Source organism: Myotis nattereri (assembly GCF_964212035.1).
Source record: "Myotis nattereri genome assembly, chromosome: 16".
Taxonomy (NCBI): domain Eukaryota; kingdom Metazoa; phylum Chordata; class Mammalia; order Chiroptera; family Vespertilionidae; genus Myotis; species Myotis nattereri.
Genome location: NC_138091.1, coordinates 55,136,434 through 55,151,130, shown reverse-complemented (window position 1 = coordinate 55,151,130; position 14,697 = coordinate 55,136,434). Strand labels below are relative to the sequence as shown.

Here is a 14,697-nt window from a genome sequence, read left to right as displayed (position 1 = left end):
GGCCCCGCACGCCCGGCCCTCCCGGGTCTCACCAGCCTGCCTCCCACCTGGCGGGGAGCAGACGGGCCCCGGGACACTCGATCCGGGGTGCGGGCACGAGGAGCCCGTCCTGGGCCTCCGTCCATCCCAGACCCAGCCAGCTGCCCTGAAAGAGAAGGTAAATGGGTCTCATCCCTGTGCCGTGAGCCGGTCCTGGGGGTGCGTGGTGAGTTCCCCGGTAGAAATGGACCCTTTTCCGGCCGGCGTGGCTCCGTGGGTGAGCGTCGACCTATGAAGTGGGAGGTCGCGGTTGGGTTCCCGGTCGGGGCGGAGGAGGCAGCCAGTCAGTGATTCTCTCTCTCACCATTGATGTTTCCGTCTCTCTCCCTTCCTCTCTGAAATCAATAAAAAACATGTCCTTTTAAAATTGGACACCCCTCTGCTCCAGTCTCCCACCAGCCCTGCCTCAGGTCACTGCGCTTCATCCCCTCGTCCTGAGGCCCAGACCCCTGGGGAGGCCGGGAGGAGCCTCTTGCTGAGATGCGGGGGAGGGGCAGCGCTCCCTGGGACCCTCTTGTCCCCTGTCCTGGCCCCTTGATGAGGGCCCAGAGCCAGAACAGCCCCAGGAGAACCTGCCCCCCTCCCAGTAGGCCCAGACCCCACGCCGTGAGGCACCCAGGCTGAGTCCAGAAGTGGCCACTCCTGGCCTGTTCAGAGGACCCCAAGCGTCCAGCCAGCCAGTCTGTGTAGGGGAGGCAGACTCTCCACCAGCCGGCTCCCCACCTGCAGGGCCCTCCCCACCTGTACACCCCTCCCACCAACGGCCCCCCCCACCTGCAGGCCCCTCCCACCTGCAGGCCCCTCCCACCAGCAGGCCCCTCTGAGGGTGGTCTGGCCACCTGGTCCTCACCCTCTGAAGCCCAGTGGGGCGGGGACGGAGGGCAATCTGGAGGCCTGGTTGGTCCTGTGGGGTCAGCAGGTCAGGGAGGGGTGTCCACAGAGAAGGGGCAGCTTGGGTGGGAATCCCACCAGTGCTCAGCCATGGGCAGCAGGGCCTGTTCAGAGAATACCTTCGATTAAAAATTGATTTTTCAGTTGAATCTCAGTCGTAATGAGCCACATTCAGACCCCCACCCCCCACCTCCCAGACAGGGTTACGGCCACCGCGGCCCCACCTCGGGGTGGGGAGGGTGCAGTGAGGAGCCAGGGCGGGAGGGCCGTCCTTCCCCGCCTTTGGGAGTCATTACAGATGAGGTGCGGGGTTGTTAAATGGAAGTGTCACGGTGGTAAACCGAGTCCTTATTTACTGCCAGCTTGTGCCTCCGGCGCGGCTCCCGTTAAAAGCTGCGATATTTAATTTCCCTGGATCGGGCAGTGTTTCTGAAGCGTCATCACCAGCACCGCGTCCCTCCCTCCCCCGCTCCCCCAAACTCAGATCCGGCGGCCAGAACCCGCCAGGCCTGCAGCCCCGCGCCTCCGTGTCTCTCCTCCTCAGGGGCGGGTGGGCAGCAGGCGGCTCTCCCAGGCCCCGGCCCTGGGCAGTGGAATCGTCACAAACACGCTGACTTCCGGCGCAGCGCTCACAGGCAAGGCCTCGACACGGCCGGGCTACCGCTGACCCGTGTGACGCCGCTGTCTCGTCCGGCCGCCCAGGGGGGCCCTGTTCCCATCCCGGCCTCACAGACGGGAGACAGACGGCCGGGCAGGGGAGGGTCTCCCCGGGACCCTCCGCTTCGCAGGGCCGGAGCTCAGGCCGTCTTGACCCGGCACGGGCTGTGGCCCTCCTGGACTTGGACCTCAGGATGCTCAGCCGCATCCTCGCTGCTCCCCCCACCCTCACCTGCTGGTTCGCTGTGTGACCTCGGGCCCCGTGCTCACCCTCTCTGAGTCTGTAAAGAGAGAGACCCAACTGTGGCTGCTTGTGTTGTAACTCCAACTTCAGGATCAGAAAGAGGGAATTGACCACGAGTGTAATGAAATCAGTTTTAAAAACAAACAGAAAAACCACAACACAACGGCCCTGGCCGGATTGGCTCCGTAGAAAGAGTGCCGGCCAGTGGACTGAAGGGTCCCGGGTTTGATTCCCGGTCAGGGCACATGCCCTGCTGTGGGCTCGATCCCCAGCAGGGGGCGTGCAGAAGGCAGCCCATCCATGATTCTCTCTCATCATTGGTGTTTCTGTTTCTCCCTCTCCCTTCCTCTCTGAAATCAATAAAAATATATTTTTTAAAAAGACAAACAAAACCCAAACAACTGGCCGACCAGGAAGCTGGACGTGGAGTCGGGTCAGTGAACGCTGACGCTCAGGAGACTGGCCGGCGGGAGCCCTCTCTGCAGCCGGGAGCTAGAGAGTCGGGAGGCCCAAGCGCTGGCGGCAGGAAGGCAGGGACCTTTTTGTAGAACATTCCAGAAGCCTGGAGTTCCGTAGCACACGCCTTGGAGGTGCTGGTCCGGGGAGCACGGCCGGGGCTGCCGGTGGCCGTGCCTCTGAGCTGTGGGAGCTCAGCCTGGTCTCTGGGCCTCCGTTTCCCCGTCAAGGACGACAACACCCCCAGGGTGGTTGTGAGGCGACAGTGCCTGTGCGTGGTCGGTGCTCAGCGCGCAGTGTGCCTTGCCCCTCGGGCATCGGGGACACAGCTGTACAGGCAACGTGCCTGCCCCCCGGGTGTCAGCCCCGCCGAGTGCGGTCCTGCCCGGCCGCAGCCTCGCCTGGTCCCGGAAGGTCCATTCTGCCTTGGGGTCAAGTCCTGGGCCTGAGGAATCGTCCGCTCCTGTCCCCACCCGCGGGGAGTCGGGGGGCAGCTCGTCCCCCTCCCGGTCTGAGGAGCAGTGACCCCTGACCGCCCGGCCTCCTGGGTGCGCTGTGGGCCTCGTCAGCAGGAGAAGATGAATGTCTTTAATTCAGGGAGCTTTTCGGGCGCCAGTGGGAGGGAGTCAATCACCTCCAGGCCCCGGAGCCCGAGCTGGCACCTGGGCACAGCGGGGCGGGCGCCGAGTGGCAGCCGAGCAGGGTCACTGGACAACAAGCAGGCGGGGCAGTGGGCGCCGGTGCTCTGCCAGGGGCGCGGGGCCTGCCTGCGCGGGGCCTGCCTGCGTGGGCTTGTGCTCGCTCCCCCGGCTGGGCTGGCTCTCTGTGGTTTGGGTGCGTGCGCACTGCACGTGGGAGGCGTGAGTGTGGACATGGGTGTGAGCGCACACCGGGCGGGACTGTGAGAGCGCATGCCCTGTGTGCGGTGTGGGCGAGGTGTGTGGGGGGTGCACACGGTAGCTGGATGCGGCGAGACATGGCGTGTGGGCGAGCGTGACCGCAGGAGTGAACGTGCACAGTGTGAGGGCCCATGTGCAGGCGTGTTGTGTGCACGCAAGGGCACCGTGCAGGAGCGTGTGCCTGTGCGCGCGCGGGTCGAGAGCACTCTGGGTCCCCTGAGATGACCTGGGACCACGCGAGCATGCCCACGCGTGTGCATGTGTGTGCATGTGCTGCCGTGACGGGGCGGTGGGCGCAGGGGCCTTGGCCGTCTGTAGGTGCCGGCACACATGTGCCGTGGCTTCTGGAGAAGAAATGTTTAAAAATGGAGCTGTCAGCCCCGAGCTGAAGGGGGGCGTTAAGCAAAGCAAAGTGCAGCGTCGGCAGGAAGGCCGCTCCCTCAATTACCCGCGGAAACGGCGTTGTGCTGAGGAGGCAGAGCGGCTGCAGCGCCGCAAGTGGAGCAGACCCAAAAACTTCATTAATTAAAGAAGCTCATTAACGAGGGACATTTAATCAGCCGAAGATTGGATCGCGCTCGCCTCCGCCATGAGCCAGCCGGGCGCCAAACGGGAAGCGAGGCCGCCTGCCTCCTCCGCCGGCCCAGCTTCCCCGGTGCCTGCCGGGCCTGGGGCCAGAAGAGGGGCTGAGGCCGGGGGTGTGTGTGAGGGGGTGCGCACAGGGAATGGAGGTCTCCTGGGGGGCCGGGGGTGTGGGGGGTGCTGTGCAGGCAGGTTCCAGCCACCGGAGAGCGGAAGGGGTGCCTGGGTCAAAAGTGTCCCCCGAGGTGATTTTGCCCCCTGCCGGGCGCGCGTGGCGGTGCAAGCTGACAGCTGGGCTGTGACCTTGGGGATGCTGCAGGCGTGAGCCGGGAGAGCCCGTGTTGCTGGACACCCTGCGGGGGGTCCCCACACAGAATGGCCGGTCCCAGTGTCCGCAGTGCCCAGGCTGAGCACCCTGCCGCACACTGTGTGCGGCCGCACCTGGGACAGGGGTGAGCACGTGGCAGGGGTGAGCACATGTGGCTGTGGGCATGTGCAGAAGTGTGTGTGCACATGGAGTGTGTGTGTGTGTGTGCACAAGGAATGTATGTGAGAGCATGTGTGCACAGGGAATGTGGGTGTGAGTATATGCACAGGAACTATAATGAGGGCATGTCCCTGTGCACAGGGAATGTATGTGAGAACATGTGTGCACAGGCAATGTATATTAGAACATGCATGTACAGGGAATGTATGTGAGAGCATGTGTGCTCAGGGAATGTGTGTGTGCGCTCACGCACAGGGGCTGTATATGAGAGCATGTGTGCACAGAGAATGTGGGTGTGTGTGAAGTGTGTGCACAGGGAATGTAGATGAGAGCATATGTGCACAGGATGCATGTGAGAGCATGTGTGCACAGGGAATGTATGTGTGAATGTGTGCACAGGCAATGTATGTGAGAGCATGTGTATTCAGAGAATGTGGGTGTGTGTGTGTGCACAGGAACTGCAGTTGAGAGCGTGTATGCACAGGGAATGCACGTGAGAACGTGTGTGCACAGGGACTGTAGGTGAGAGCGATGCTGCTGACAGACCGCTTGGCTGGGCCGCGCTCTCCCCGGCTGGCTGGCCGCCCTGGCGCGGGGCTGTGGACAGAGCAGGCACTCAGAGGTGCCAGCAGGTGAGGGAATAGGCCTCCCTCCCCGAGGGTGTGATCCCAGGCCCGGGAAGCCACCGACACGCCCAGGGCCACAGGGAGTCAGGCTCTCGGGCCTCATTTCCCCTCTGTGCCCCCCTCACTTTGACGGGGCCAGGCGGGGTCACCCACCTAATCCCGGGAGGACACGCAGAGTCCCGCTGGCATGTTCCGGAATCAGCTGGCCGGTTGCTGGGGCCGCCCAGGGCCTCCCCTGTGGACTCGGCAGCCAGCCCCTGCGTCCTTCCTCCGGCCCCCTCTGCACTGTCACTGCCAGGCCCGCCCATGGCAGGGTCCCCACGGCGCATCTCCTGACTCCTGAGCTCTGTCCTCCCAGGCCGGCCTGGCTGGGCGTGCCCCTCCCTGCTCCTGGTCACCGGGCCCCCCGGCCTTGCGGTCTGCAGGGTGGACAGTCCCTCCTCGGGGCTCCTGCAGGATCCAGGTGTGGCCCCCACCCCATGGACGCTCCTCCCTGCTCCGTCGGAAGCCACAGACCCCAGCGAGGGTCCCAGGCCCACGGCCTCAGCGCGGCCAGGGCGCCAGCAGACGGGCAGGTCCTTTCCCTCCCAGGACGTCTGTGGTCTGTGGTCAGTAGGGACCATTCTCTGTGTCACAGATGCTGGGCCAGGAGCCCCGAGCCTGCACCCAAACAGCTCCCGGTGCCGGTGCTGCTGGTCCATGGGCCACGCCCACATCCCCACTGTGTCCAGCTGTGGGCGCCACACGCGACTGTCCCCGCCAAGGGCTCTGTCCCCGCCAGGGGACTTGTCCCAACTGAGGATAAACCCAGATCTCAATCCCTCCTCCCCCCCCCAACCCCCCCGCCCCCCGGCGTTGACTGTGGGACGCGTTATGTAAGCTTGGCTGCCAGGAAATTTACTCCCAGGTTCCATTGCCCGGCTTCCGCGTGAGCTGCTCCCCAGAGCTCACAGCAGCCACAGGGCACCGTGGGAGGAAGGCAGGGCGTCTGGAGCCTCAGGCCACTGGGCCCAGACTGTGGGTGGCACCCAGGGGTGCCCTGGTGCCCATTCTACTTCCCATCCCCACCCCCGGCCTGCCCGCCTCATCCTGGGCACCGTGCCTGATACCCTGCTCCACTTGCTAATGGAGGCCACGTTCCTTCATGAAGATGGAGGGGCAGCTTTCGGGGCAGAGGTGCTCCAGGCCCGCGGTCGGACGGGGGTCCTCCTGGCACGCCTCCCCCTGGACGCACCGTAGCCGCTGCCCATGGCTTTGTCCTCACAGGCCCTGGGAGGGGGCTTTGGGCCCGACGCTGTGGCCTCCGCCCCACCAAGTGGGAGCGCAGAGGTGCCGCGAAGCCCACCTGCTTAGAAACGCAGGCGCCATCTCAGCGGCAGGGAAGGACGGTGGGGGAGCAGAATGAAGGTCACAGGGTGCGGAGAGCCTGGAAGGCTTCCCGGGGGAGGTGTTGCGCACTCCCGGGACGGAGGGGACCGTGGGGAGAGGGAAGTCTCAGCCGAGAACCCCTGTGCAGGGCCTGGGCCGGGTGGTGCACTGCGGGCCGACACAGCAGGTGCTCGCAAGCAGCTCCTGACGGGGAGGGCGACGCCGGGGCAGCCGAGCCGTGTGGGAGCCGCCAGGAGATGGGTGGTCTGAGGCCCAGCCTGGCCCTCCTCAGGGACCCTCCCTCCGGCCCCCCACCCCTGCCCTGGCACCCCCAGCCTCATCCACCAGGCCCCGGATGAAGTAATACGGGGTTGACACGCCTTCTGACGGCCCTAATTAATAAAAGATATTAAGCTGCCTGCGGGGGGCAGGATGGATTGGCTGGGACGGGAGGAGCGCGCACGCAGTGGATTCTCGCCCCACCTTGCAGCCTCCAGCCTCCCTCCCCGCGAGCAGCGGGCTCTCCTGCGGGCCTGCTCTCTCCTGCCACCTGGGGCACCTCCCCAGCCTCCCGCAGAGCCCGCCTCCCGGACCTCGTCCTCCTGCGGGGACACGGGAGGGGACCTGGAGCCCGACCGGGGCAGCCCCACTCCCCAGGCAGAGCCAGACGACTTGTGTTCACAGCCCAGCCCCGCGTGTCTGGCCGCGGGCACCGGGGCAGGTAACTTCCCGCCCAGCCTTCCGTGGGGGGCGACTGCCAGGTCACAGTATCGACAGGGACATGAAGTATCATATTTTTACTGCTGAACGCAGGGCCAGGCTCTCGTCAGCCGTCTGCCTGTGGCGGTCACAACCACAGTCAGCATTTTCTGAGCACCTGCTGTATGCCTGAGCCCTGTCAGGTGCTGCGGACTCAGTGGTGAGCCACACCTCCATCCAGGACCCAGACCTCCATCCGGAGCCCAGACCTCCATCCGGGGCCCAGACCTCCAACCGGGACCCAGACCTTCAATCAGGGACCAGACCTCCATCCAGGTCTTAGACCTCCAACCAGGACCCAGACCTCCAACCGGGACCCAGACCTCCATCCGGGACCCAGACCTTCAATCAGGGACCAGACCTCCATCCAGGTCTTAGACCTCCAACCGGGACCCAGACCTCCAACCGGGACCCAGACCTTCAATCAGGGACCAGACCTCCATCCAGGTCTTAGACCTCCAACCGGGACCCAGACCTCCAACCGGGACCCAGACCTTCAATCAGGGACCAGACCTCCATCCAGGTCTTAGACCTCCAACCGGGGCCCAGACCTCCATCCGGGACCCAGACCTCCATCCGGGGCCCAGACCTCCATCCGGGGCCCAGACCTCCATCCGGGGCCCAGACCTCCATCCGGGGCCCAGACCTTCATCCAGGGCTCTAACCTCCACCCAGGGCAGCCCCAGTTGAATCTCAGACTTTGGCTTGTCCACAAAAACTCTCCTGTGACCGCTTATATGGTAAAACAGCCCCTCTCTGCACCCATGGGCCTAGCCGCTGACCTAGCTGCTGCCGCCTCCGGGCCGGCCCCACTGGCTCTTTGAGGCGCCAGGACATTGGGCTGTGAGCCTGGCCAGCACCCGGGGCTGATTCATCGCCTCTGGAAACCACGCCATGCTTTTCAAATTCAGTTATGCTCCGTGGGGAACCTACTCGCTGGTGCACCCCAGGAGCCTGCATCCAGGCCCGCACCTTGGCCCCCACTCTTGGGCGCAGATATAACACCAGCCCTGCCTGCATCACCAGCGGGGCCGCTGGGCAGGTCACCCGATGCCATTTCCTCACTGCAGTGTGCCAAGGGCTCTCCCAGCCCCTTCCTGGGCTCCCCATCATCACACATTCCCTGTGGGCATGCGCGGGTCAGGCCCCTCCTTGGAGATGTTCGGGTGACTCACGCCGTTTCTGCCCAGCGGGCCTAGAAGCACGGCCGGAATCACCCCAGGACCAAACCCAACCCAGCCAGACTCGCCACAGGACGGGGGCAGCCTGACCTGGGCCCCCAGGACTGAGTCCATGTGCCACCTCCCCCGACATCTTCGTGTGTCAGCGTCACTCGGCCGGAATGGGACCCAGGCCAGAGGGGACTGGGGAAGTCGGGGTGAGTGAGAGGAAGCAGGTGAGAGAGCCTCCCTCTCTCGGAGCCTGGGAGGAGGGGGCGCTGGGAAGATGTAAGTTAACGCAAGTTCTAATCAAATATGTATCAGTTAATTGATCTCATGGGCCGCCTCACCCTCACCCTCAGCCCCACAATTTCCTCCAGCTCTCCTGCTCCTCCCTCCTCACCTCCTCCACCCGGCAGCTCCCCCTGCCCCGCCCTCCCCTCCTCCACCCGCGCCGCTGACCTCACTGGGAGCTGGGGACTTCGCCAAGACGTTTGCTAACAGTGGGCATGGGGCTTTGCAGGTGACTCTGGAACAATGAAACGGGGACCTCTAGCATGGGACGTGCGTTCATGTGTGCCGTGTGTGCGTGTGTGCCGTGCGTTTGGGTGTGAGTGTGCGTGTGTGTGTGTGTGTGTGCACGTGCGTGTTTCCCTCCCCAGGTCAGGAGCGTGAACGCTGCCCCAGTTTCTGCAGAGAGAGGGAGGGGACCCTCACCAGGGAAGAGGACAAGGACAGGACTTCTGCCTACCAGCTGTCAGGGGTCCCCCAGGAGGTGGGGGGTCCGGCACTGAGATGCGGAGGTTGGCGTTGGAGCTTGGGGAGCAGGGGGCCCTCAGGCCTCCACCTGCAGGGAGGTGGGCAGGCGGCTGCGGGGCCGGGCCCCGGGCCTGACGGTGGAGCCCCCAGTGGGGGTTTTGACTCCCCGTGGCCCTGGGCGGCCTCTCTGGGCACCTCGCACCCTAACAGTGGCTTCTTCGCCTTCCGGGTCAGCGTCCAAATTCACTCTCCGATGGGCTGGCTGCAGGCCCACAGCCCGCCCCGGCCGCCCAGGGGGAGGCGTCGGGAGTCGTCGTGGCTGAGTGGGCAGCCCCAGCACGCTCTCTGGCAGGAGCGCCCGGACGGCTCCCGGGGCAGGTGGACAGGAGATGCCAGGCGTGCGGGTCGGCGTGAAGGGGGTGGCGGGAGCTCGCACAGGGTCCTCCCCGCGCGGGGAGAAGAGGAGTCGTGAGCGTCCGACTGTCCGCACCTGTGCGAGGTCCTGCCACACCGCGGGGCTGCTCACGCTCGGCACCTGTCCTGACAGGTGAGGGCGCTCTGTCGCCTGGGGCACCTCAGAAGGCCAGAGAGCGCCTCACCTGCTCAGAGGGGCTGCCGCGGGCCGGCCCTCGGGGCACATCTGCATGGGGGTGGGGAGCCTTTTTCCTGCCCAGGGCCATGTGGGTATTTGTAGTCATCCTCGGGCCACACAGAATTACCCACGGTAACACCAGCCTGCTGGATTCGGTCACACATTTCATCAACGCCCCCCTAATGCCCTGGCAGGGCCAGACCTAAGGATTCTCAGGGCTCCTACGACCCTCGGGCCGGCCGTTCCCCAGTCCAGCCCCCGCCCCCGCCCCCCGACACCATAAGGGACTCCAGTCCCTCCTCTGAGGCTGAGGGACTTCCGTCCAGGCTGCGTCTATGCCCCACATCGCCGGTTCCCACAACACCCCAATTTCGGGGGTGGGCAGAGTCCACGCCAACAAGCTCCTGGGGGCAGTGTCCGGGCCGCGCCCCCCTCCCGGGAGTCTAACCAGCCTTCTCTCTCTCTCTCTCTCTCTCTCTCTCTCTCCCTCTCTCCCCCTCCACAGGGCAGCCAGGACGCCACGGCTCCGCCTGAAGCGATGGCCCAGCCCTACCCCCCCGCCCAGTACCCGCCTCCGCCACAGAACGGCATCCCCGCCGAGTACGCCCCGCCCCCGCCGCACCCCACACAGGACTACTCGGGCCAGACCCCGGTCCCCCCGGAGCACGGCCTGACCCTGTACACACCAGCACAGACCCACCCCGAGCAGCCGGGCACCGAAGCCAGCACGCAGCCCATGGCGGGGGCCCCGACAGTGCCGGTAAGGGGCCCCCGAGACCAAGCTTCAGGAAGCGAGGCCAGGCCGTGGGTGGAGGGGCAGGAGACTTCGTGAGGGTCCCAGCCTCGCAGCGCTTGGTCCTCACACGAAGCATCTCTCCGGTGGCCCCTGCTGAGCCAGGTCCGGCAGGCCCTCGCCTCACCTGGGAGAGGGAGCGTGTCCCGGCTGCCAGTGGCCGTGAATGGGAAGCTAGGGACACGGGCGGCCTGGGCTCGCCTGGTGCTGCGGGGTGAGTGGGGGGGCTGGCGGCGGGAGAGGAGCCCAGGGCCTCAGCGCTGTCTCGGTGGCGGGCACTCCTCTCATTTCTAATCACTTGTAATCTACCTGCTTGGCTGCCCTCCAATCAGATAGCTTCAATTATGTGGTTGTAATGCAGCCGGAGGAGAAAGGGCTGAGCCCTGCACTTCCGATGTGAGCGTGTGGTGAGGGCTGAGCCCCGCCCCACTCCCGAGACCAGGACCCCAGCCTGCCCCGGCCCCACCTTCCTGAGACCCCCTGAGACCTCAGCCTGCCCCCCGGCCACCCTCCTAAGACCACCCCTGAGACCCCAGCCTGCCTGACCCGTCCTGCACTCCCCCTGGTCTCCAGGTCCCCCCCACCCCCCCGGCTGTGCTGGGGCTATGGGGCCACCCAACCTCCCTGCTGGCTCCACCCCAGCGCTGGCTGCCCGGGCTGGGCAAGGGGCCAGCAGCTCCGAGCTGCCCAGGAGTAGCTCTGCCCTGGCGGCTCCGATGGGTGCCCCCTCCACATGCCCTCAGCCCTCCCCCTGACCCAGTCTGGCTCCCAAGGTGCTGCGTGGATCCAAAGATGACCTGTCCTCCCCTGGCGGACAGCACCGTCAAGCTCTGTGGGGGGAGAGCCCACCCTGCCACCCCCGGGCTGGACTGCACCCTCGCCTGGGGCCCAGCCAGGGCCCTTCCTCCCGCTTGGAGCGTTGCCCAGCGGAGCCGCTGGAAGCCATCAACTCGGCGCCCCGCATCCCTGGTGCGGAGTCTCGTAGACGCCCAGGGTTCCTGCCGTGGAAGAAGGCCGGCCCGCGGGCCGCAGACCCGGGCGCCACCCACGCTTCCCGCTGCTCCTGCTCCTGACGCCGCAGCCCCATGACCCGCGCTCTGAAGAGGTGAGCGGAGCAGGGGGCTCGCCGGGAGCGCGTTGCCGGCCGCTGGCCTCTTTCTGACGGACTGTGGTGGACGGGGCGCCTGGTCAGGCCTCGTGACCCCCTCACAGACGGATGGGGAGCCCGGATTCGCCCGGGAAGTGGACACGGTGGGAGACAAGAGGATCGGAGCGCAGCTGGCGGCCGATGCCCGAGGCCTGTGCGGCAGAAAGAGCCCGGCCTCCTCGGCACCGGGGCCGGACGCGGCCTGACCGGACACGGCGAGTCTGCCTTCGCGGGCGGGTATGTGTGGGCACCTACCGTGTGCCGGCACCGAGCGCGCTGGGCGCAGAAGCAGTGACCGGCCCTGCCCCGCGATGACCGTCGGGTTCACCAGTCACGGACATGAAAGTCGAAGGGGCCAGCCGTGGCCTCTGGCTGCGAGAGTCCGTGCCCTGGGGGACCCCGGTGTCCCCGGGGGGAGGCCCCACCGAGAGGGGAGGCGCTCGCTGCGCCAGCTGAGCGGCTCCCCGGGAACCCGCCCGGCCTACGGGATGCAGCCACCCTCCTTCCTCCGGCCGGGGCTCCAGGTCCTGCGAGGGGCCAGGCTCTGCGGGTGTCCGCCTGGGGACCAAGAGGACAGGCCGTTCCTCCCCAGGCCCCGGCCGAATGAGCAGTGCGGGGGACGTCGCTGGACAGCCGGTGACCCAGAGCTGCCGGAGGCCTCGGCCACCGCCTCGGGCGCAGCGGGAGCCGGGACCACGCCCCGTCCTGCTCACTCCAGGAGCCGCCACCTGAAGGCTGGGCGCCTGCGCACTTGTCAGCCGGCCCGGTCCCGGTCCCCTCTGAGGCCCTTCAGCTCAGTGAGCCTCTGTGCTCGGATCGGGGGGCCCGGGCGCAGGCTGCATGAGCCCCGCTTTTGTCCAGACCCACCTCTCCCGTGTGTGGATCCCTCGTCATCTTCGTGCTTTTGGCCAAGGCAGCGGCGGGCACGGAGCGTGCGTGCGGCCAGGCCCACAGTGGACACACAGCTCTGCCCCGGGAGGGGCTGCCCAGGACCCCAGAACAGGTCCTCGTGCACGGACGGCTGGAGGCCGCCCTCGGAACACGCCTCCTCCGAGGCCGACGGGCCGCCCCGCGGGGTGAGCCACATCGGGCACCCGGCTGGCGGCCATCACACAAGTACAGAGGTTTTGAAGGAGCGGTGAGGGCACGGGGGGGCTGCAGAGAAAGGAGCTTTGCAAGACCCGCTCCATCCTGTCACACGTCGGCGAGCCTCGCTCATGGCGGCACTGGGCACAGGTCTGCATCTGCTGCCCGAGGCCCCTGGGCCCACGGCCCCTGCCCAGCACCTTCTTGGCCCGCGCCTGCCCCCCGTGCTGGCCTTGGGGAGGCCCAGGCGGAGGGGGCTGCAGACTCCTGGGAGGGTGGCCGCCTCTGTGCTCCTGGCCTCGGAGGGTGAGGGGGTGAGGGCAGCTGACACGGAGATGAGGACGCAGAAGCCAAGCGCCTGGGACCAGCGGCGGAGGCAGGGGTGTGGCTGGTGTGGTTCCGTGCCCCCTGCGTGTGGGCGCCGAAGCAGAGTGTTCTAAGGGGGGAGAGCCTGGGCTGCGGTGATAAACGGTGGGCCGGCCTCACCTCCGCGGGCAGCCAGTGTGCCATGACCGCCGGGGCTGCTCAGCACATCGCACGCGGAGCCCTCCGTCCCCACGCCCCCCCTTCCCCACCTCGCCCTCTGCTGCTCCCCTGGGGCCTCGGGGGACCTGGATCTTGGTGACACGGTGGCCTCCGCCTCCTGTGGTCCTCCCCGCGCTCCTCACCCAGGGCTCCCGGCTCCAGCCCGGCCTGTGGCCAAGTGAACCTCTGCCCTCTGCTGGCCGAGGTCAGCACTGCATTCCCTCCAGGCCACAAGCGAGGCCACAGCCATGGGTTGGAACAAATTCCCTGAGGGCTGGGGCACCTGCCCACTGCTTGCGCTCTCTCCAGGCAGGAGGCCCAGGGTGGCTTTGCTGGAGGCAGGGGTCCGGGAAGCCGACCCGCGACAAGGATGCATCTGAGCAGTGCACTGGGGCGACCCCAAAATAATATGGGGAGTGGGGGAGCGGACAGGCACGAATTGAGACAAGAAAGGGAAGGAGGCAATAGCGGTTATGTTCTCATCTTGTTATCCCCTCGGTGCTGAGCTCACCCCCACTGGGGTGGTGGGGACGGAGGAGCCCCGTGGCCTCTGTCCACCGTCCTGTCTGTCACCACTAAGCACGGCTGCTGGACGGTGACGCCCCCACTTGCCTTACCCGTGGGCAGAGCCAGGAGGGCGAGTATCGGCGGCCATTGGCGGTTCTGGCATGTCCCCGTGGGTGGCACACAGGGGGCCTCGGGCCCTGGCGTCCCGGTCCCGGTGAGCTGGCCGGGCACCTCGGTCAGCGGCCACTCATCACCCAGCAGCGTTGATGGAGCACCCACTGCGCCTTTGGCACTGGCGAGTCTGCAGGGAGGGACCCGGCTAAAGGCCGGCCTGGCGGTGAGCTGGCTCCCGTCCCTGGAGAAGTCGCCCAGGCGGGGCCTCGTCCCCTCGGCTAGCGCCTGCTCCCACCAGACACCGCGATGCCTCACCCAGCGCCGTCCTCGCGGGGAGCTGGGGAGGGAGGGGCGCCTTAGCGGCCGCGTTGCTTCCTGAGGCCGGGCCTTCGGGCCCCGCTGCTGAAACAGTGTATGAGTCCGAAGTGCGGACCAGCTACACGGGACGGAACTGGTCACGGTGCGTGGCCCCCAAAGTGCTGAGAGGCAGTGCCCAGGTGCCCGTGGGGGCGGGATGTGTGTGCCCGGATGCGGGCTCGGAAATGCACTTTGTCATCAGGCCTTGAATGGTCCCGTCGGGAAAGGGCACACGTGGGACCCTGAGGCCCGATGGTCCCTGGAGCTGAGGGACCACGGTCAGGCCTGGGCCAAGTGGAGAGGGGACCCCCTCACGCTGGGCCGTGTCCTGTGAACGTCTCGGCCGTTTCCCTGGCAGATCCCAGCCCCGGGAGGAAGGGTCCGAGGGGCTGGGAAGGACTTGGTCTCTGAGCTCCCCCCGCCCCCCGTGGGATGGAGCTGGAGAGGCCCTCACCCCCCGTCCTCTCCCCACAGCAGACAGACGAGGCGGCACAGACGGACAGCCAGCCGCTCCACCCCTCCGACCCCACAGAGAAACAGCTCCCCAAGCGGCTCCATGTCTCCAACATCCCCTTCCGGTTCAGGGACCCCGACCTGCGGCAAATGTTCGGGGTGAGTGTGTGCGGCCCCATTCCTGTCCCCCCCACCG

General features: G+C 66.7%; 1 protein-coding gene across 14 annotated transcripts in view; it reads left to right on the top strand.

Annotated features, from left to right (window-relative positions):
* The window catches only part of RBFOX3 (RNA binding fox-1 homolog 3), a 145,477-nt gene that overhangs the window by 118,016 nt on the left and 12,764 nt on the right, over positions 1 to 14,697 (top strand). For all 14 annotated transcript variants that reach the window (XM_081110364.1, XM_081110366.1, XM_081110372.1 and 11 more), the window contains 2 exons: positions 10,025 to 10,279; positions 14,523 to 14,660. In XM_081110364.1, the coding sequence (XP_080966490.1) occupies positions 10,058 to 10,279; positions 14,523 to 14,660 (360 nt within the window). In that variant the 5' untranslated portion in view covers positions 10,025 to 10,057. The remainder of the gene's footprint in view (positions 1 to 10,024; positions 10,280 to 14,522; positions 14,661 to 14,697) is intronic.